The 24,663-nt window shown below is 39.9% G+C and overlaps 1 protein-coding gene across 1 annotated transcript in view; it reads right to left on the reverse strand.

Annotated features, from left to right (window-relative positions):
- Positions 1 to 24,663, reverse strand: part of LOC143227962 (ras GTPase-activating protein raskol-like) — a 111,343-nt gene that overhangs the window by 12,164 nt on the left and 74,516 nt on the right. The window contains exon 4 of the mRNA XM_076459313.1: positions 2,315 to 2,409. Coding sequence (XP_076315428.1) covers positions 2,315 to 2,409 — 95 coding nt within the window. The remainder of the gene's footprint in view (positions 1 to 2,314; positions 2,410 to 24,663) is intronic.

A 24,663-nucleotide genomic window follows, 5' to 3' on the forward strand; every position in this document is an offset into this window, starting at 1 on the left:
GTAAGTAACTGTTCTTCTAATTGTTAGTCTAACATTGTGAATTATTTGTTGTGTAAGTAACTGTTCTTCTAATTGTTAGTCTAACATTGTGAATTATTTGTTGTGTAAGTAACTGTTCTTCTAATTGTTAGTCTAACATTGTAAATTATTTGTTGTGTAAGTAACTGTTCTTCTAATTGTTAGTCTAACATTGTGAATTATTTGTTGTGTAAGTAACTGTTCTTCTAATTGTTAGTCTAACATTGTGAATTATTTGTTGTGTAAGTAACTGTTCTTCTAATTGTTAGTATAACATTGTGAATTATTTGTTGTGTAAGTAATTGTTCTTCTAATTGTTAGTATAACATTATGAATTATTTGTTATGTAAGTAATTGTTCTTCTAATTGTTAGTATAACATTGTGAATTATTTGTTGTGTAAGTAACTGTTCTTCTAATTGTTAGTCTAACATTGTGAATTATTTGTTGTGTAAGTAACTGTTCTTCTAATTGTTAGTATAACATTGTGAACTATTTGTTGTGTAAGTAACTGTTCTTCTAATTGTTAGTATAACATTGTGAACTATTTGTTGTGTAAGTAACTGTTCTTCTAATTGTTAGTATAACATTGTGAACTATTTGTTGTGTAAGTAACTGTTCTTCTAACTGTTAGTCTAACATTGTGAACTATTTGTTGTGTAAGTAACTGTTCTTCTAATACAGTCTGGTTCAAAAGATTGTGCAACATGTAACATTATCATCTGTATAACAGTAAATTTATCATATTTTTATTGACAAGAGAAGCAAAAATTCAAAACAATGAGTACTTTATGTAATCATGCCAAAATATAAGTTAACTTTATTACTACTGTTTATTACGTTCTGTAGATGGAAAAATTAACATTTAATGTTTAGCCTAGAAAAATTGAAAATTGGAGAATTACATATTTTAATTAATACACAATATTTCTGAACAACAAATGTTATTTATTTCAGAAAAGTAAATCTTTGTAAACCTATGTTTAAGAAGTAGAAAACAACAAACAAACATTGGAGATAGTCTTTAATATTTTATAAATTGTGAGGGTAATAAGAGATCTATTAGTTCATCTAGGCAGTTCTATCCATTCAAGAGTAAAACTCAAAAGCCTTCTGTTATTGTAGAACGTCCTATTGTTCTTTTACCTAAATTCACTCTAAAGGCAACCCATTGGAATCCACCCTTTAAGAAAAACAAAACTTTCAGTTGAAAATTACTGTTATCTTACCCAAATTAAACCTTTTACAAATTTGGAGATGTATTTAACTTATTAGCAATGCAAAGATGGCTTAAGAAGCTCTGAAACCAGCACATTTTGGACACATAAAAGCAAAACATAAAATAATATTAATAGTCCCAAAGTAAAAAGGTTTTTAAGAAAACTGAAAACTATTTTGACCAAACATTTTGCAAGACTAATTTTTTTAATCCTTATGTAACTAATTACAGAAGAATACTTAGAATGATGTTTATTTTTATATTACATATTGTACATTTAGAATGTGTACTGATATGTAACATTATATCCACTGAAGCTTTTGGAAACAATACTATTTCTAAACGAGTTTTTCTGTTAGTTAATCATGTATATATATTTTATAGTCAATAACGTAAAAACACAATAACGAAAAAGTGTATAATATTTAACAATAAAAACACTTCAAGTTGTTTCGTTAAGTTTTGATTTACACGTAATTACTTTTACTGCCTGTAGATGGCACTACTGCGATTACCTGATGCATAAACATTTCATTTCAAAGTTAGTGACTTGGATGCGACTTTCTTTAAATTCTGTAATGTTTAACTGAACTTTCTTTGAAGTAAGACAGTTTTATTATTCACAATCAGTCTATAGACGAAAACTAGCTACAGAGACGAGATTTGGAAGAAAACAAATTACGGCAACCATTGAAATTTTAGAAATATTTATCTTTACAGTAGTAGTGTTAAAATTGTGACGTAATCACATCAGTGCTAGAGAAACTAATCAATTTTCCCCAACACACGTGTACATATTGAAATGTATAAATAACAGACTGCTCTGTGACCACCGCCGTGTTTATGGTTTTCCCGATAACATTACGAAAAAGTTATTCAACTTAACAAAAGTCCATTGACTACTGACCACTTGGAAACAAGATACATGTTATGTTATACTAATATCTCTGTGAGTTTAGTAGCGAACGAGGGTTGGTGATGAAACAAAATACTTTAAGTTACCTGTACATTGGGAACAAGCAGACGAAAGAATAAGATTAAAAAATGAAAGAGACGTCTTTGATTTTTATATACTTGCCTGTCTCTATCGACCGTGCCCAGCTTCCGTTCTAGTTTGGTAACGCTTTTGGTCCTTTTCAGAGGGTTTTTTGGAGTACGTTTCGAAAAGAAACTCTGAAATATAAAACTACCAAACTTATCACCTTATAATTGTTCACTAGCGTAGACGACCGTATCAGTTTTATTTATTTATTTAAAACAATATCCATTAAATCGGCTTATTCAAGTAATGTAGTAAACTTATTTTATCTGTAAAAGTAAAGTATGTATACATGTAAAACGTATAAATCAAAGGCTAACCTTAATTTTAGAAATTCAACTACAAGTTACGTAAGGTAACACAGCTTGGATAAATAACAAACTGCATATAACACGCGACGCGACACAAACAACGAGTCGGGGTTTTTTATTTAGCCATAAATTTTAATCGTCTGGTTGCCATGGTTACATTTTCTTATTCAATTTTTTTTTCAGTGAAGATTCTCTTTAACCACAATAATTGATGTTAAATATGTATTTCTAAATTTAAAAATTTTAAACACAAGAAACAAGTTATTTTCAGGCCCAACTGTATTTCCCATAACGACATAGCATAGTTTTAATACGTATTTTACTTTTCACGTGATCTGTATCTTCTGTGACACCTCCGCTAAACGGTCAGGCCAGAGATCCTTAACGTTCAAGTGCATCCATCTCTAATTTAGCCACCTTTGCCTAAACGAGTACTCTCAATAGAAAGACTGTCACAATTATTACGCAGCTTATAAAAAACACATAGCGGTTCGAACACCTTGAACATTCCGCGATCCGGGTGGCCTTCTGCGGCTCAGAAGCAAACTTGATGGTATCCAACAATAAATGTATAGGTTCTATTCTTGTAATGGTCACAGAAGAGACTATTTTATAGCATTGCATTCAACACATAGTAATCAATTGTCACAGACAACTTAAACACATAGTAACCACTTGTCGCAGACAACTTCAACACATGGTAACCACTTGTCACAGACAACTTCAACACATAGTGGTCACTTGTCACAGATAACTTCAACACATGGTAACCACTTGTCACAGACAACTTCAACACATAGCAATTACTTGTCACAGACAACTTCAATACATGGTAACCACTTGTCACAGACAACTTCAACACACAGTAGTCACTTGTCACAGACAACTTCAACACATAGTGGTCATTTGTCACAGACATCTTTAACACACAGTAGTAACTTGTCACAGACAACTTCAACACACAGTAGTCACTTGTCACAGACAACTTCAATACATCGTAACTACTTGTCACAGACAACTTCAACACATAGTAACCATTTGTCACAGACAACTTCAACACACAGTAGTCACTTGTCACAGACAACTTCAACACGTAGTAGTCACTTGTCACAGATAACTACAACACATAGTAACCATTTGTCACAGACAACTTCAACACACAGTAGTCACTTGTCACAGACAACTTCAATACATCGTAACCACTTGTCACAGACAACTTCAACACACAGTAGTCACTTGTCACAGACAAGTTCAACACATAGTAGTCACTTGTCACATACAACTTCAATACATGGTAACCACTTGTCACATACAACTTCAACACACAGTAGTCACTTGTCACAGACAACTTCAATACATGGTAACCACTTTTCACAGACAACTTCAACACATAGTCACTTGTCACAGACAACTTCAATACATCGTAACCACTTGTCACAGACAACTTCAACACACATAGTCACTTGTCACAGACAAGTTCAACACATAGTAGTCACTTGTCACAGACAACTTCAACACACAGTAGTCACTTGTCACAGACAACTTCAATACATGGTAACCACTTTTCACAGACAACTTCAACACATAGTCACTTGTCACAGACAACTTCAATACATCGTAACCACTTGTCACAGACAACTTCAACACACATAGTCACTTGTCACAGACAAGTTCAACACATAGTAGTCACTTGTCACAGACAACTTCAACACACAGTAGTCACTTGTCACAGACAACTTCAACACATAGTGGTCATTTGTCACAGACAACTTCAACACAGTAGTCACTTGTGACAGACAACTTCAACACACAGTAGTCACTTGTCACAGACATCTTTAACACACAGTAGTAACTTGTCACAGACAACTTCAACACACAGTAGTCACTTGTCACAGATAATTTCAACACATGGTAACCACTTGTCACAGACAACTTCAACACATAGTGGTCATTTGTCACAGACAACTTCAACACATAGTAATTACTTGTCACAGACAACTTCAATACATGGTAACCACTTGTCACAGACAACTTCAACACACAGTAGTCACTTGTCACAGACAACTTCAACACATAGTAGTCACTTGTGACAGACAACTTCAACACACAGTAGTCACTTGTCACAGACATCTTTAACACACAGTAGTAACTTGTCACAGACAATTTCAACACACAGTAGTCACTTGTCACAGACAACTTCAACACATGGTAACCACTTGTCACAGACAACTTCAACACACAGTATTCACTTGTCACAAACAACCTCAACACATGGTAACCACTTGTCACAGACAACTTCAACACACAGTAGTCACTTGTCACAGACAAGTTCAACACACAGTAGTCACTTGTCACAGACAACTTCAACACATAGTGGTCATTTGTCACAGACAACTTCAACACATAGTCACTTGTGACAGACAACTTCAACACACAGTAGTCACTTGTCACAGACAACTTCAACACACAGTAGTCACTTGTGACAGACAACTTCAACACATAGTAGTCACTTGTGACAGACATCTTCAACACATAGTAGTCACTTGTCACAGACAACTTCAATACATGGTAACCATTTGTCACAGACAACTTCAACACATAGTGCTCACTTGTCACAGATAACTTTAACACATAGTAACCATTTGTCACAGACAACTTCAACACATGGTAACCACTTGTCACAGACAACTTCAACACATAGTGGTTATTTGTCACAGACAACTTCAACACATAGTAACCATTTGTCACAGACAACTTCAACACATAGTGCTCACTTGTCACAGATAACTTCAACACATAGTAACCATTTCTCACAGACAACTTCAACACATAGTAACCATTTGTCACAGACAACTTCAACACATAATGCTCACTTGTCACAGATAACTTCAACACATAGTAACCATTTGTCACAGACAACTTCAACACATGGTGGTCATTTGTCACAGACAACTTCAATACATGGTAACCACTTGTCACAGACAACTGCTACACATAGTAGTCACTTGTCACAGACAACTGCAACACATAGTGGTCACTTGTCACAGACAACTTCAACACACAGTAGTCACTTGTCACAGACAACTGCTACACATAGTAGTCACTTGTCACAGACAACTGCAACACATAGTGGTCACTTGTCACAGACAACTTCAACACACAGTAGTCACTTGTCACAGACAACTTCAACACACAGTAGTCACTTGTCACAGACAACTTTAACACACAGTAGTCACTTGTCACAGACAACTTCAACACATAGTAGTCATTTGTCACAGACAACTGCAACACATAGTGGTCACTTGTCACAGACAACTTCAACACACAGTAGTCACTTGTCACAGACAACTTCAACACATAGTCACTTGTCACAGACAACTTCAACACACAGTAGTCACTTGTCACAGACAACTTCAACACATAGTAGTCACTTGTGACAGACAACTTCAACACACAGTAGTCACTTGTCACAGACATCCTTAACACACAGTAGTAACTTGTCACAGACAATTTCAACACACAGTAGTCACTTGTCACAGACAACTTCAACACATGGTAACCACTTGTCACAGACAACTTCAACACACAGTATTCACTTGTCACAAACAACCTCAACACATGGTAACCACTTGTCACAGACAACTTCAACACACAGTAGTCACTTGTCACAGACAAGTTCAACACACAGTAGTCACTTGTCACAGACAACTTCAACACATAGTGGTCATTTGTCACAGACAACTTCAATACATGGTAACCACTTGTCACAGACAACTTCAATACATGGTAACCATTTGTCACAGACAACTTCAACACATAGTGCTCACTTGTCACAGATAACTTTAACACATAGTAACCATTTGTCACAGACAACTTCAACACATGGTAACCACTTGTCACAGACAACTTCAACACATAGTGGTCATTTGTCACAGACAACTTCAACACATAGTAACCATTTGTCACAGACAACTTCAACACATAGTGCTCACTTGTCACAGATAACTTCAACACATAGTAACCATTTGTCACAGACAACTTCAACACATGGTAACCACTTGTCACAGACAACTTCAACACATAGTGGTCATTTGTCACAGACAACTTCAACACATAGTAACCATTTGTCACAGATAACTTCAACACATAGTAACCATTTGTCACGGACAACTTCAACACATGGTGGTCATTTGTCACAGACAACTGCAACACATAGTGGTCACTTGTCACAGACAACTTCAACACACAGTAGTCACTTGTCACAGACAACTGCTACACATAGTAGTCACTTGTCACAGACAACTGCAACACATAGTGGTCACTTGTCACAGACAACTTCAACACACAGTAGTCACTTGTCACAGACAACTTCAACACACAGTAGTCACTTGTCACAGACAACTGCAACACATAGTGGTCACTTGTCACAGACAACTTCAACACACAGTAGTCACTTGTCACAGACAACTTTAACACACAGTAGTCACTTGTCACAGACAACTTCAACACATAGTAGTCATTTGTCACAGACAACTGCAACACATAGTGGTCACTTGTCACAGACAACTTCAACACATAGTCACTTGTCACAGACAATTTCAACACACAGTAGTCACTTGTCACAGACAACTTCAACATATGGTAACCACTTGTCACAGACAACTTCAACACACAGTATTCACTTGTCACAAACAACCTCAACACATGGTAACCACTTGTCACAGACAACTTCAACACACAGTAGTCACTTGTCACAGACAAGTTCAACACACAGTAGTCACTTGTCACAGACAACTTCAACACATAGTGGTCATTTGTCACAGACAACTTCAATACATGGTAACCACTTGTCACATACAACTTCAACACATAGTCACTTGTGACAGACAACTTCAACACACAGTAGTCACTTGTGACAGACAACTTCAACATATGGTAACCACTTGTCACAGACAACTTCAACACACAGTATTCACTTGTCACAAACAACCTCAACACATGGTAACCACTTGTCACAGACAACTTCAACACACAGTAGTCACTTGTCACAGACAAGTTCAACACACAGTAGTCACTTGTCACAGACAACTTCAACACATAGTGGTCATTTGTCACAGACAACTTCAATACATGGTAACCACTTGTCACATACAACTTCAACACATAGTCACTTGTGACAGACAACTTCAACACACAGTAGTCACTTGTCACAGACAACTTCAACACACAGTAGTCACTTGTGACAGACAACTTCAACACATAGTAGTCACTTGTGACAGACATCTTCAACACATAGTAGTCACTTGTCACAGACAACTTCAATACATGGTAACCATTTGTCACAGACAACTTCAACACATAGTGCTCACTTGTCACAGATAACTTTAACACATAGTAACCATTTGTCACAGACAACTTCAACACATGGTAACCACTTGTCACAGACAACTTCAACACATAGTGGTCATTTGTCACAGACAAATTCAACACATAGTAACCATTTGTCACAGACAACTTCAACACATAGTGCTCACTTGTCACAGATAACTTCAACACATAGTAACCATTTGTCACAGACAACTTCAACACATAGTGCTCACTTGTCACAGATAACTTCAACACATAGTAACCATTTGTCACAGACAACTTCAACACATGGTGGTCATTTGTCACAGACAACTTCAATACATGGTAACCACTTGTCACAGACAACTTCAACACACAGTAGTCACTTGTCACAGACAACTTCAACACACAGTAGTCACTTGTCACAGACAACTGCAACACATAGTAGTCACTTGTCACAGACAACTTCAACACACAGTAGTCACTTGTCACAGACAACTGCAACACATAGTGGTCACTTGTCACAGACAACTTCAACACATAGTCACTTGTCACAGACAACTTCAACACACAGTAGTCACTTGTCATAGACAACTTCAACACATAGTCACTTGTCACAGACAACTTCAACACACAGTAGTCACTTGTCACAGACAACTTCAACACATAGTAGTCACTTGTCACAGACAACTTCAACACGTTGTAGTCACTTGTCACAGACAACTTCAACACGTAGTAGTCTCTTGTCACAGATAACTTCGACACCTAGTAACCATTTGTCACAGACAACTTCAACACATAGTGCTCACTTGTGACAGACAACTTCAACACACAGTAGTCACTTGTCACAGACAACTTCAACACATAGTGGTCATTTGTCACAGACAACTTCAACACACAGTAGTCACTTGTCACAGACAACTTCAACACATAGTAGTCACTTGTGACAGACAACTTCAACACACAGTAGTCACTTGTCACAGACATCTTTAACACACAGTAGTAACTTGTCACAGACAACTTCAACACACAGTAGTCACTTGTCACAGACAACTTCAACACATGGTAACCACTTGTCAAAGACAACTTCACACAGTAGTCACTTGTGACAGACAACTTCAACACACAGTAGTCACTTGTGACAGACAACTTCAACACACAGCAGTCACTTGTCACAGACATCTTTAACACACAGTAGTAACTTGTCACAGACAACTTCAATACATCGTAACCACTTGTCACAGACAACCCTAACACACAGTATTCACTTGTCACAGACAACTTCAACACATGGTAACCACTTGTCACAGACAAGTTCAACACACAGTAGTCACTTGTCACAGACAACTTCAACACATAGTGGTCATTTGTCACAGACAACTTCAATACATGGTAACCACTTGTGACAGACAACTTCAACACACAGTAGTCACTTGTCACAGACAACTTCAACACACAGTAGTCACTTGTGACAGACAACTTCAAAACATAGTAGTCACTTGTGACAGACATCTTCAACACATAGTAGTCACTTGTCACAGACAACTTCAACACACAGTAGTCACTTGTCACAGACAACTTCAATACATGGTAACCATTTGTCACAGACAACTTCAACACATAGTGCTCACTTGTCACAGATAACTTTAACACATAGTAACCATTTGTCACAGACAACTTCAACACATGGTAACCACTTGTCACAGACAACTTCAACACATAGTGGTCATTTGTCACAGACAACTTCAACACATAGTAACCATTTGTCACAGACAACTTCAACACATAGTGCTCACTTGTAACAGATAACTTCAACACATAGTAACCATTTGTCACAGACAACTTCAACACATAGTAACCATTTGTCACAGACAACTTTAACACATAATGCTCACTTGTCACAGATAACTTCAACACATAGTAACCATTTGTCACAGACAACTTCAACACATGGTGGTCATTTGTCACAGACAACTTCAATACATGGTAACCACTTGTCACAGACAACTTCAACACACAGTAGTCACTTGTCACAGACAACTGCTACACATAGTAGTCACTTGTCACAGACAACTGCAACACATAGTGGTCACTTGTCACAGACAACTTCAACACACAGTAGTCACTTGTCACAGACAACTTCAACACACAGTAGTCACTTGTCACAGACAACTTCAACACATAGTGGTCACTTGTCACAGACAACTTCAACACACAGTAGTCACTTGTCACAGACAACTTCAACACACAGTAGTCACTTGTCACAAACAACTGCAACACATAGTGGTCACTTGTCACAGACAACTTCAACACATAGTGGTCACTTGTCACAGACAACTTCAACACACAGTAGTCACTTGTCATAGACAACTTCAACACATAGTCACTTGTCACAGACAACTTCAACACACAGTAGTCACTTGTCACAGACAACTTCAACACATAGTAGTCACTTGTCACAGACAACTTCAACACGTAGTAGTCTCTTGTCACAGATAACTTCGACACCTAGTAACCATTTGTCACAGACAACTTCAACACATAGTGCTCACTTGTGACAGACAACTTCAACACACAGTAGTCACTTGTCACAGACAACTTCAACACATAGTGGTCATTTGTCACAGACAACTTCAATACATCGTAACCACTTGTCACAGACAACTTCAACACACAGTAGTCACTTGTCACAGACAACTTCAACACATAGTAGTCACTTGTGACAGACAACTTCAACACACAGTAGTCACTTGTCACAGACATCTTTAACACACAGTAGTAACTTGTCACAGACAACTTCAACACACAGTAGTCACTTGTCACAGACAACTTCAACACATGGTAACCACTTGTCACAGACAACTTCACACAGTAGTCACTTGTGACAGACACCTTCAACACACAGTAGTCACTTGTGACAGACAACTTCAACACACAGCAGTCACTTGTCACAGACATCTTTAACACACAGTAGTAACTTGTCACAGACAACTTCAACACACAGTAGTCACTTGTCACAGACAACTTCAATACATCGTAACCACTTGTCACAGACAACTTCAACACACAGTATTCACTTGTCACAGACAACTTCAACACATGGTAACCACTTGTCACAGACAAGTTCAACACACAGTAGTCACTTGTCACAGACAAGTTCAACACACAGTAGTCACTTGTCACAGACAACTTCAACACATAGTGGTCATTTGTCACAGACAACTTCAATACATGGTAACCACTTGTGACAGACAACTTCAACACATAATCACTTGTGACAGACAACTTCAACACACAGTAGTCACTTGTCACAGACAAGTTCAACACACAGTAGTCACTTGTGACAGACAACTTCAACACATAGTAGTCACTTGTGACAGACATCTTCAACACATAGTAGTCACTTGTCACAGACAACTTCAACACACAGTAGTCACTTGTCACAGACAACTTCAATACATGGTAACCATTTGTCACAGACAACTTCAACACATAGTGCTCACTTGTCACAGATAACTTTAACACATAGTAACCATTTGTCACAGACAACTTCAACACATGGTAACCACTTGTCACAGACAACTTCAACACATAGTGGTCATTTGTCACAGACAACTTCAACACATAGTAACCATTTGTCACAGACAACTTCAACACATAGTGCTCACTTGTCACAGACAACTTCAACACATAGTAGTCACTTGTCACAGACAACTTCAACACATAGTCACTTGTCACAGACAACTTCAACACGTAGTAGCTACTAATTTACTACATCTATTTTATTCTGACAATACGAATTACATGTTTAAATCAACTTATCCTAGCACAAGAATCAAAGTAAGAACTTTATCAAGAAGATAAAACCTTACAAGTTAAGATTAGGTGAACAGGTGTTCAATGTTCATAAGTCTGGTAAACAAGTCTAATTCATTCTTCATTATTAATTATAATATCGTGATTAGATTTACTGTGGAAGTGGTGTTTTTAAGCGAGTAAAATTGCCACGTATCAACACATAGAAACGGGCTAGGTTTATACACTGCAGTTTTAACTGTTTAACACAACAAAAATATCTGCACCGTAAGGCTTACCACGGTTTTAAATTCATTTCTAATTATCTCCAGCTCTATATTTCTCTCTGAATCTCATCTGATTACCGCTATTATATGAATAAAAGCTATTCGTTACGTTTACCAAACAGCTCACACGTATATGTCTAACAGTACAATGAAGTATTGTCTACTCTTAACATTGTAGTGAAAAGATTGTTATAAACAAATCGCAGAACACACGATTCCTTATATAAACGGTCCGGCATGGCCAGGTGATTAATGTACTCGACTCGTAATCTGAGGGCCGCGGGTTCGAATCCCCGTCGCACCAAACATGTTCGCCCTCTCAGCCGGGGGGCAGTTATAAATTGACGGTCAATCCACTATTCGTTGGTGAAAGAGTAGCCCAAGAGTTGACGGTGGGTGGTGATGACTAGCTGCCTTCTCTCTAGTCTTACACTGTTAAATTGGGGACGGATAGCGCCAATAACCCTCGAGTAACTTTGCGCGAAATTAAAAACAAACAAGACAAACAAACCTTATTTGAATACGTCACACACAACGTTTATCTTAGACCTGACATAAACCTCAGTAGGACAGTCAAACGTAGCTTACATGCCAATTACGTGTTATTCTCACTTGTTTCAAAAGTCGTATCTACTTGTCGTAGTGAGTTTCAATAACCATAGTACTTACTGAAGCTATACCATCGTGATTCCAGTATACTGGCTTATTCTAACCGTGTTTCCTGTACACTGGCTTATTCTAACCGTGTTTCCTGTACACTGGCTTATTCTAACCGTGTTTCCTGTACACTGGCTTATTCTAACCGTGTTTCCTGTACACTGGCTTATTCCAAGCGTGTTTCCTGTACACTGGCTTATTCTAACCGTGTTTCCTGTACACTGGCTTATTCTAACCGTGTTTCCTGTACACTGGCTTATTCTAACCGTGTTTCCTGTACACTGGCTTATTCTAACCGTGTTTCCTGTACACTGGCTTATTCCAAGCGTGTTTCCTGTACACTGGCTTATTCCAAGCGTGTTTCCTGTACACTGGCTTATTATAACCGTATTTCCTGTACACTGGCTTATTCCAAGCGTGTTTCCTGTACACTGGCTTATTCCAAGCGTGTTTCCTGTACACTGGCTTATTCCAAGCGTGTTTCCTGTACACTGGCTTATTCTAACCGTGTTTCCTGTACACTGGCTTATTCTAACCGTGTTTCCAGTACACTGGCTTATTCTAACCGTGTTTCCTGTACACTGGCTTATTCTAACCGTGTTTCCTGTACACTGGCTTATTCTAACCGTGTTTCCTGTACACTGGCTTATTCTAACCGTGTTTCCTGTACACTGGCTTATTATAACCGTGTTTCCTGTACACTGGCTTATTCTAACCGTGTTTCCAGTACACTGGCTTATTCTAACCGTGTTTCCTGTACACTGGCTTATTCTAACTGTGTTTCCTGTACACTGGCTTATTCTAACCGTGTTTCCTGTACACTGGCTTATTCTAACCGTGTTTCCAGTACACTGGCTTATTCTAACCGTGTTTCCTGTACACTGGCTTATTATAACCGTGTTTCCTGTACACTGGCTTATTCTAACCGTGTTTCCTGTACACTGACTTATTCTAACCGTGTTTCCAGTACACTGGCTTATTCTAACCGTGTTTCCTGTACACTGGCTTATTATAACCGTGTTTCCTGTACACTGGCTTATTCCAAGCGTGTTTCCTGTACACTGGCTTATTCCAAGCGTGTTTCCTGTACACTGGCTTATTCCAAGCGTGTTTCCTGTACACTGGCTTATTCTAACCGTGTTTCCAGTACACTGGCTTATTCTAACCGTGTTTCTGTACACTGGCTTATTCTAACCGTGTTTCCTGTACACTGGCTTATTCTAACCGTGTTTCCTGTACACTGGCTTATTCTAACCGTGTTTCCTGTACACTGGCTTATTCCAAGCGTGTTTCCTGTACACTGGCTTATTATAACCGTGTTTCCTGTACACTGGCTTATTCCAAGCGTGTTTCCTGTACACTGGCTTATTCTAACCGTGTTTCCTGTACACTGGCTTATTCTAACCGTGTTTCCTGTACACTGGCTTATTCCAAGCGTGTTTCCTGTACACTGGCTTATTCCAAGCGTGTTTCCTGTACACTGGCTTATTATAACCGTGTTTCCTGTACACTGGCTTATTCTAACCGTGTTTCCTGTACACTGGCTTATTCCAAGCGTGTTTCCTGTACACTGGCTTATTCCAAGCGTGTTTCCTGTACACTGGCTTATTCTAACCGTGTTTCCAGTACACTGGCTTATTCTAACCGTGTTTCCTGTACACTGGCTTATTATAACCGTGTTTCCAGTACACTGGCTTATTCTAACCGTGTTTCCTGTACACTGGCTTATTATAACCGTGTTTCCTGTACACTGGCTTATTCTAACCGTGTTTCCTGTACACTGGCTTATTATAACCGTGTTTCCTGTACACTGGCTTATTCTAACCGTGTTTCCTGTACACTGACTTATTCTAACCGTGTTTCCAGTACACTGGCTTATTCTAACCGTGTTTCCTGTACACTGGCTTATTCTAACCGTGTTTCCTGTACACTGGCTTATTCTAACTGTGTTTCCTGTACACTGGCTTATTCTAACTGTGTTTCCAGTACACTGGCTTATTCTAACCGTGTTTCCTGTACACTGGCTTATTCTAACCGTGTTTCCTGTACACTGGCTTATTATAACCGTGTTTCCTGTACACTGGCTTATTCTAACCGTGTTTCCTGTACACTGGCTTATTCTAACCGTGTTTCCTGTAACTGTGTGTTTCCTGTACACTGGCTTATTCTAACCGTGTTTCCTGTACACTGGCTTATTCTAACCGTGTTTCCTGTACACTGGCTTATTCTAACCGTGTTTCCTGTACACTGACTTATTCTAACCGTGTTTCCAGTACACTGGCTTATTCTAACCGTGTTTCCAGTACACTGGCTTATTCCAAGCGTGTTTCCTGTACACTGGCTTATTCCAAGCGTGTTTCCTGTACACTGGCTTATTCTAACCGTGTTTCCTGTACACTGGCTTATTCCAAGCGTGTTTCCTGTACACTGGCTTATTCCAAGCGTGTTTCCTGTACACTGGCTTATTCTAACCGTGTTTCCTGTACACTGGCTTATTCTAACCGTGTTTCCTGTACACTGGCTTATTCTAACCGTGTTTCCAGTACACTGGCTTATTCTAACCGTGTTTCCTGTACACTGGCTTATTCTAACCGTGTTTCCTGTACACTGGCTTATTATAACCGTGTTTCCTGTACACTGACTTATTCTAACCGTGTTTCCTGTACACTGGCTTATTCTAACCGTGTTTCCAGTACACTGGCTTATTCTAACCGTGTTTCCTGTACACTGGCTTATTCTAACCGTGTTTCCTGTACACTGGCTTATTCTAACCGTGTTTCCTGTACACTGGCTTATTCTAACCGTGTTTCCTGTACACTGGCTTATTCTAACCGTGTTTCCTGTACACTGACTTATTCTAACCGTGTTTCCAGTACACTGGCTTATTCTAACCGTGTTTCCTGTACACTGGCTTATTCTAACCGTGTTTCCTGTACACTGGCTTATTCTAACCGTGTTTCCTGTACACTGGCTTATTATAACCGTGTTTCCTGTACACTGGCTTATTCTAACCGTGTTTCCTGTACACTGGCTTATTCTAACCGTGTTTCCTGTACACTGGCTTATTCTAACCGTGTTTCCAGTACACTGGCTTATTCTAACCGTGTTTCCTGTACACTGACTTATTCTAACCGTGTTTCCTGTACACTGGCTTATTCTAACCGTGTTTCCAGTACACTGACTTATTCTAACCGTGTTTCCTGTACACTGGCTTATTCTAACCGTGTTTCCTGTACACTGGCTTATTCCAAGCGTGTTTCCTGTACACTGGCTTATTATAACCGTGTTTCCAGTACACTGGCTTATTCTAACCGTGTTTCCTGTACACTGACTTATTCTAACCGTGTTTCCTGTACACTGGCTTATTCTAACCGTGTTTCCTGTACACTGACTTATTCTAACCGTGTTTCCTGTACACTGGCTTATTCTAACCGTGTTTCCTGTACACTGGCTTATTCCAAGCGTGTTTCCTGTACACTGGCTTATTATAACCGTGTTTCCAGTACACTGGCTTATTCTAACCGTGTTTCCTGTACACTGACTTATTCTAACCGTGTTTCCTGTACACTGGCTTATTCTAACCGTGTTTCCAGTACACTGGCTAATTCTAACCGTGTTTCCTGTACACTGACTTATTCTAACCGTGTTTCCTGTACACTGGCTTATTCTAACCGTGTTTCCTGTACACTGGCTTATTCTAACCGTGTTTCCTGTACACTGGCTTATTCTAACCGTGTTTCCTGTACACTGGCTTATTCTAACCGTGTTTCCTGTACACTGGCTTATTCTAACCGTGTTTCCAGAACAATGGCTTATTCTAACCGTGTTTCCTGTATACTGGCTTATTCCAACCGTGTTTCCTGTACACTGGCTTATTATAACCGTGTTTCCAGTACACTGGCTTATTCTAACCGTGTTTCCTGTACACTGGCTTATTCTAACCGTGTTTCCTGTACACTGGCTTATTCTAACCGTGTTTCCTGTACACTGGCTTATTCTAACCGTGTTTCCTGTACACTGGCTTATTATAACCGTGTTTCCTGTACACTGGCTTATTCCAAGCGTGTTTCCTGTACACTGGCTTATTCTAACCGTGTTTCCTGTACACTGGCTTATTCTAACCGTGTTTCCTGTACACTGGCTTATTCCAAGCGTGTTTCCTGTACACTGGCTTATTCCAAGCGTGTTTCCTGTACACTGGCTTATTATAACCGTGTTTCCTGTACACTGGCTTATTCTAACCGTGTTTCCTGTACACTGGCTTATTCTAACCGTGTTTCCTGTACACTGGCTTATTCCAAGCGTGTTTCCTGTACACTGGCTTATTCCAAGCGTGTTTCCTGTACACTGGCTTATTCCAAGCGTGTTTCCTGTACACTGGCTTATTCTAACCGTGTTTCCAGTACACTGGCTTATTCTAACCGTGTTTCCTGTACACTGGCTTATTATAACCGTGTTTCCTGTACACTGGCTTATTCTAACCGTGTTTCCTGTACACTGACTTATTCTAACCGTGTTTCCAGTACACTGGCTTATTCTAACCGTGTTTCCTGTACACTGGCTTATTCTAACCGTGTTTCCTGTACACTGGCTTATTCTAACCGTGTTTCCTGTACACTGGCTTATTCCAAGCGTGTTTCCTGTACACTGGCTTATTCTAACCGTGTTTCCTGTACACTGGCTTATTCCAAGCGTGTTTCCTGTACACTGGCTTATTCCAAGCGTGTTTCCTGTACACTGGCTTATTCTAACCGTGTTTCCTGTACACTGGCTTATTCTAACCGTGTTTCCAGTACACTGGCTTATTCTAACCGTGTTTCCTGTACACTGGCTTATTCTAACCGTGTTTCCTGTACACTGGCTTATTATAACCGTGTTTCCTGTACACTGGCTTATTCTAACCGTGTTTCCTGTACACTGGCTTATTATAACCGTGTTTCCTGTACACTGGCTTATTCTAACCGTGTTTCCTGTACACTGGCTTATTCTAACCGTGTTTCCTGTACACTGGCTTATTCTAACCGTGTTTCCTGTACACTGGCTTATTCTAACCGTGTTTCCTGTACACTGGCTTATTCTAACCGTGTTTCCTGTACACTGGCTTATTCTAACCGTGTTTCCTGTACACTGACTTATTCTAACCGTGTTTCCAGTACACTGGCTTATTCTAACCGTGTTTCCAGTACACTGGCTTATTCCAAGCGTGTTTCCTGTACACTGGCTTATTCCAAGCGTGTTTCCTGTACACTGGCTTATTCTAACCGTGTTTCCTGTACACTGGCTTATTCCAAGCGTGTTTCCTGTACACTGGCTTATTCCAAGCGTGTTTCCTGTACACTGGCTTATTCTAACCGTGTTTCCTGTACACTGGCTTATTCTAACCGTGTTTCCTGTACACTGGCTTATTCTAACCGTGTTTCCAGTACACTGGCTTATTCTAACCGTGTTTCCTGTACACTGGCTTATTCTAACCGTGTTTCCTGTACACTGGCTTATTATAACCGTGTTTCCTGTACACTGGCTTATTCTAACCGTGTTTCCTGTACACTGACTTATTCTAACCGTGTTTCCTGTACACTGGCTTATTCTAACCGTGTTTCCAGTACACTGGCTTATTCTAACCGTGTTTCCTGTACACTGGCTTATTCTAACCGTGTTTCCTGTACACTGGCTTATTCTAACCGTGTTTCCTGTACACTGGCTTATTATAACCGTGTTTCCTGTACACTGGCTTATTCTAACCGTGTTTCCTGTACACTGACTTATTCTAACCGTGTTTCCAGTACACTGGCTTATTCTAACCGTGTTTCCTGTACACTGGCTTATTCTAACCGTGTTTCCTGTACACTGGCTTATTCTAACCGTGTTTCCTGTACACTGGCTTATTCTAACCGTGTTTCCTGTACACTGGCTTATTCTAACCGTGTTTCCTGTACACTGGCTTATTCTAACCGTGTTTCCAGTACACTGGCTTATTCTAACCATGTTTCCTGTACACTGACTTATTCTAACCGTGTTTCCTGTACACTGGCTTATTCTAACCGTGTTTCCAGTACACTGACTTATTCTAACCGTGTTTCCTGTACACTGGCTTATTCTAACCGTGTTTCCTGTACACTGGCTTATTCCAAGCGTGTTTCCTGTACACTGGCTTATTATAACCGTGTTTCCAGTACACTGGCTTATTCTAACCGTGTTTCCTGTACACTGACTTATTCTAACCGTGTTTCCTGTACACTGGCTTATTCTAACCGTGTTTCCTGTACACTGACTTATTCTAACCGTGTTTCCTGTACACTGGCTTATTTAACCGTGTTTCCTGTACACTGGCTTATTCCAAGCGTGTTTCCTGTACACTGGCTTATTATAACCGTGTTTCCAGTACACTGGCTTATTCTAACCGTGTTTCCTGTACACTGACTTATTCTAACCGTGTTTCCTGTACACTGGCTTATTCTAACCGTGTTTCCAGTACACTGGCTAATTCTAACCGTGTTTCCTGTACACTGACTTATTCTAACCGTGTTTCCTGTACACTGGCTTATTCTAACCGTGTTTCCTGTACACTGGCTTATTTTAACCGTGTTTCCTGTACACTGGCTTATTCTAACTGTGTTTCCTGTACACTGGCTTATTCTAACCGTGTTTCCTGTACACTGGCTTATTCTAACCGTGTTTCCAGAACAATGGCTTATTCTAACCGTGTTTCCTGTATACTGGCTTATTCCAACTGTGTTTCCTGTACACTGGCTTATTATAACCGTGTTTCCAGTACACTGGCTTATTCTAACCGTGTTTCCTGTACACTGGCTTATTCTAACCGTGTTTCCTGTACACTGGCTTATTATAACCGTGTTTCCTGTACACTGGCTTATTCTAACCGTGTTTCCTGTATACTGGCTTATTCCAACCGTGTTTCCTGTACACTGGCTTATTCTAACCGTGTTTCCTGTACACTGACTTATTCTAACCGTGTTTCCTGTACACTGGCTTATTATAACCGTGTTTCCTGTACACTGGCTTATTATAACCGTGTTTCCTGTACACTGGCTTATTATAACCGTGTTTCCTGTACACTGGCTTATTCTAACCGTGTTTCCTGTACACTGGCTTATTATAACCGTGTTTCCTGTACACTGGCTTATTCTAACCGTGTTTCCTGTACACTGGCTTATTATAACCGTGTTTCCTGTACACTGGCTTATTCTAACCGTGTTTCCTGTACACTGGCTTATTCCAACCGTGTTTCCTGTACACTGGCTTATTCTAACCGTGTTTCCTGTACACTGACTTATTCTAACCGTGTTTCCTGTACACTGGCTTATTATAATCGTGTTTCCTGTACACTGGCTTATTATAACCGTGTTTCCTGTACACTGGCTTATTCTAACCGTGTTTCCTGTACACTGGCTTATTATAACCGTGTTTCCAGTACACTGGCTTATTCTAACCGTGTTTCCTGTACACTGGCTTATTCTAACCGTGTTTCCTGTACACTGGCTTATTATAACCGTGTTTCCTGTACACTGGCTTATTCTAACCGTGTTTCCTGTACACTGGCTTATTCTAACCGTGTTTCCTGTACACTGGCTTATTCTAATCGTGTTTCCTGTACACTGGCTTATTCCAAGCGTGTTTCCTGTACACTGGCTTATTATAACCGTGTTTCCTGTACACTGGCTTATTCTAACCGTGTTTCCTGTACACTGGCTTATTCTAACCGTGTTTCCTGTACACTGGCTTATTATAACCGTGTTTCCTGTACACTGGCTTATTCTAACCGTGTTTCCTGTACACTGGCTTATTCTAACCGTGTTTCCTGTACACCGGCTTATTCTAACCGTGTTTCCAATACACTGGCTTATTATAACCGTGTTTCCTGTACACTGACTTATTCTAACCGTGTTTCCTGTACACTGGCTTATTCTAACCGTGTTTCCTGTACACTGGCTATTTATAACCGTGTTTCCAGTACACTGGCTTATTCTAACCGTGTTTCCTGTACACTGGCTTATTCTAACCGTGTTTCCTGTACACTGGCTTATTCTAACCGTGTTTCCTGTACACTGGCTTATTCTAACCGTGTTTTCTGTACACTGGCTTATTATAACCGTGTTTCCTGTACACTGACTTATTCTAACCGTGTTTCCTGTACACTGGCTTATTCTAACCGTGTTTCCAGTACACTGACTTATTCTAACCGTGTTTCCTGTACACTGGCTTATTCTAACCGTGTTTCCAGTACACTGGCTTATTCTAACCGTGTTTCCTGTACACTGGCTTATTCTAACCGTGTTTCCTGTACACTGGCTTATTCTAACCGTGTTTCCTGTACACTGGCTTATTCCAAGCGTGTTTCCTGTACACTGGCTTATTATAACCGTGTTTCCACTACACTGGCTTATTCTAACCGTGTTTCCTGTACACTGACTTATTCTAACCGTGTTTCCTGTACACTGGCTTATTCTAACCGTGTTTCCTGTACACTGACTTATTCTAACCGTGTTTCCTGTACACTGGCTTATTCTAACCGTGTTTCCTGTACACTGGCTTATTCCAAGCGTGTTTCCTGTACACTGGCTTATTATAACCGTGTTTCCAGTACACTGGCTTATTCTAACCGTGTTTCCTGTACACTGACTTATTCTAACCGTGTTTCCTGTACACTGGCTTATTCTAACCGTGTTTCCAGTACACTGGCTTATTCTAACCGTGTTTCCTGTACACTGACTTATTCTAACCGTGTTTCCTGTACACTGGCTTATTCTAACCGTGTTTCCTGTACACTGGCTTATTCTAACCGTGTTTCCTGTACACTGGCTTATTCTAACCGTGTTTCCTGTACACTGGCTTATTCTAACCGTGTTTCCTGTACACTGGCTTATTCTAACCGTGTTTCCAGAACAATGGCTTATTCTAACCGTGTTTCCTGTATACTGGCTTATTCCAACCGTGTTTCCTGTACACTGGCTTATTATAACCGTGTTTCCAGTACACTGGCTTATTCTAACCGTGTTTCCTGTACACTGGCTTATTCTAACCGTGTTTCCTGTACACTGGCTTATTCTAACCGTGTTTCCTGTACACTGGCTTATTCTAACCGTGTTTCCTGTATACTGGCTTATTCCAACCGTGTTTCCTGTACACTGGCTTATTCTAACCGTGTTTCCTGTACACTGACTTATTCTAACCGTGTTTCCTGTACACTGGCTTATTATAACCGTGTTTCCTGTACACTGGCTTATTATAACCGTGTTTCCTGTACACTGGCTTATTATAACCGTGTTTCCTGTACACTGGCTTATTATAACCGTGTTTCCTGTACACTGGCTTATTCTAACCGTGTTTCCTGTACACTGGCTTATTCTAACCGTGTTTCCTGTACACTGGCTTATTATAACCGTGTTTCCTGTACACTGGCTTATTCTAACCGTGTTTCCTGTATACTGGCTTATTCCAACCGTGTTTCCTGTACACTGGCTTATTCTAACCGTGTTTCCTGTACACTGACTTATTCTAACCGTGTTTCCTGTACACTGGCTTATTATAACCGTGTTTCCTGTACACTGGCTTATTATAACCGTGTTTCCTGTACACTGGCTTATTCTAACCGTGTTTCCTGTACACTGGCTTATTCTAACCGTGTTTCCTGTACACTGGCTTATTCTAACCGTGTTTCCTGTACACTGGCTTATTCCAAGCGTGTTTCCTGTACACTGGCTTATTATAACCGTGTTTCCTGTACACTGGCTTATTCTAACCGTGTTTCCTGTACACTGGCTTATTCTAACCGTGTTTCCAGAAGAATGGCTTATTCCAAGCGTGTTTCCTGTACACTGGCTTATTCTAACCGTGTTTCCTGTACACTGGCTTATTCTAACCGTGTTTCCTGTACACCGGCTTATTCTAACCGTGTTTCCAATACACTGGCTTATTATAACCGTGTTTCCTGTACACTGACTTATTCTAACCGTGTTTCCTGTACACTGGCTTATTCTAACCGTGTTTCCTGTACACTGGCTTATTATAACCGTGTTTCCAGTACACTGGCTTATTCTAACCGTGTTTCCTGTACACTGGCTTATTCTAACCGTGTTTCCTGTACACTGGCTTATTCTAACCGTGTTTCCTGTACACTGGCTTATTCTAACCGTGTTTCCTGTACACTGGCTTATTCTAACCGTGTTTCCTGTACACTGGCTTATTATAAACGTGTTTCCTGTACACTGGCTTATTCTAACCGTGTTTCCAGTACACTGGCTTATTCTAACCGTGTTTCCTGTACACTGGCTTATTCTAACCGTGTTTCCTGTATACTGGCTTATTCTAACCGTGTTTCCTGTACACTGGCTTATTATAACCGTGTTTCCTGTATACTGGCTTATTCTAACCGTGTTTCCTGTACACTGGCTTATTATAACCGTGTTTCCAGTACACTGGCTTATTCTAACCGTGTTTCCTGTACACTGACTTATTCTAACCGTGTTTCCTGTACACTGGCTTATTCTAACCGTGTTTCCAGAACAATGGCTTATTCTAACCGTGTTTCCAGAACATTGGCTTATTATAACCGTGTTTCCTGTACACTGGCTTATTCTAACCGTGTTTCCAGAACAATGGCTTATTCTAACCGTGTTTCCTGTATACTGGCTTATTCTAACCGTGTTTCCTGTACACTGGCTTATTATAACCGTGTTTCCAGTACACGGACTTATTCTAACCGTGTTTCCTGTACACTGGCTTATTCTAACCGTGTTTCCTGTACACTGGCTTATTCTAACCGTGTTTCCTGTACACTGGCTTATTATAACCGTGTTTCCTGTACACTGACTTATTCTAACCGTGTTTCCTGTACACTGGCTTATTCTAACCGTGTTTCCTGTACACTGGCTTATTATAACCGTGTTTCCTGTACACTGACTTATTCTAACCGTGTTTCCTGTACACTGGCTTATTCTAACCGTGTTTCCTGTACACTGGCTTATTCTAACCGTGTTTCCAGAACAATGGCTTATTCTAACCGTGTTTCCTGTATACTGGCTTATTCCAACCGTGTTTCCTGTACACTGGCTTATTCTAACCGTGTTTCCTGTACACTGGCTTATTCTAACCGTGTTTCCAGAAGAATGGCTTATTCCAAGCGTGTTTCCTGTACACTGGCTTATTCTAACCGTGTTTCCTGTACACTGGCTTATTCTAACCGTGTTTCCAGAAGAATGGCTTATTCCAAGCGTGTTTCCTGTACACTGGCTTATTATAACCGTGTTTCCTGTACACTGGCTTATTCTAACCGTGTTTCCTGTACACTGGCTTATTCTAACCGTGTTTCCAGAACAATGGCTTATTCTAACCGTGTTTCCAGAACAATGGCTTATTCCAAGCGTGTTTCCTGTACACTGGCTTATTATAACCGTGTTTCCTGTACACTGGCTTATTCTAACCGTGTTTCCTGTACACTGGCTTATTCTAACCGTGTTTCCAGAAGAATGGCTTATTCCAAGCGTGTTTCCTGTACACTGGCTTATTATAACCGTGTTTCCTGTACACTGGCTTATTATAACCGTGTTTCCTGTACACTGGCTTATTCTAACCGTGTTTCCTGTACACTGGCTTATTCTAACCGTGTTTCCTGTACACTGGCTTATTCTAACCGTGTTTCCTGTACACTGACTTATTCTAACCGTGTTTCCTGTACACTGGCTTATTCTAACCGTGTTTCCTGTACACTGGCTTATTATAACCGTGTTTCCTGTACACTGGCTTATTCTAACCGTGTTTCCAGTACACTGGCTTATTCTAACCGTGTTTCCTGTACACTGGCTTATTCTAACCGTGTTTCCTGTACACTGACTTATTCTAACCGTGTTTCCAGAACAATGGCTTATTCTAACCGTGTTTCCAGAACACTGGCTTATTCTAACCGTGTTTCCTGTACACTGGCTTATCCTAACCGTGTTTCCTGTACACTGACTTATTCTAACCCTAAGCTAAA

The sequence above is a fragment of the Tachypleus tridentatus genome, chromosome 10, assembly GCF_004210375.1.
Source record: "Tachypleus tridentatus isolate NWPU-2018 chromosome 10, ASM421037v1, whole genome shotgun sequence".
In the NCBI taxonomy this organism is placed as follows: domain Eukaryota; kingdom Metazoa; phylum Arthropoda; class Merostomata; order Xiphosura; family Limulidae; genus Tachypleus; species Tachypleus tridentatus.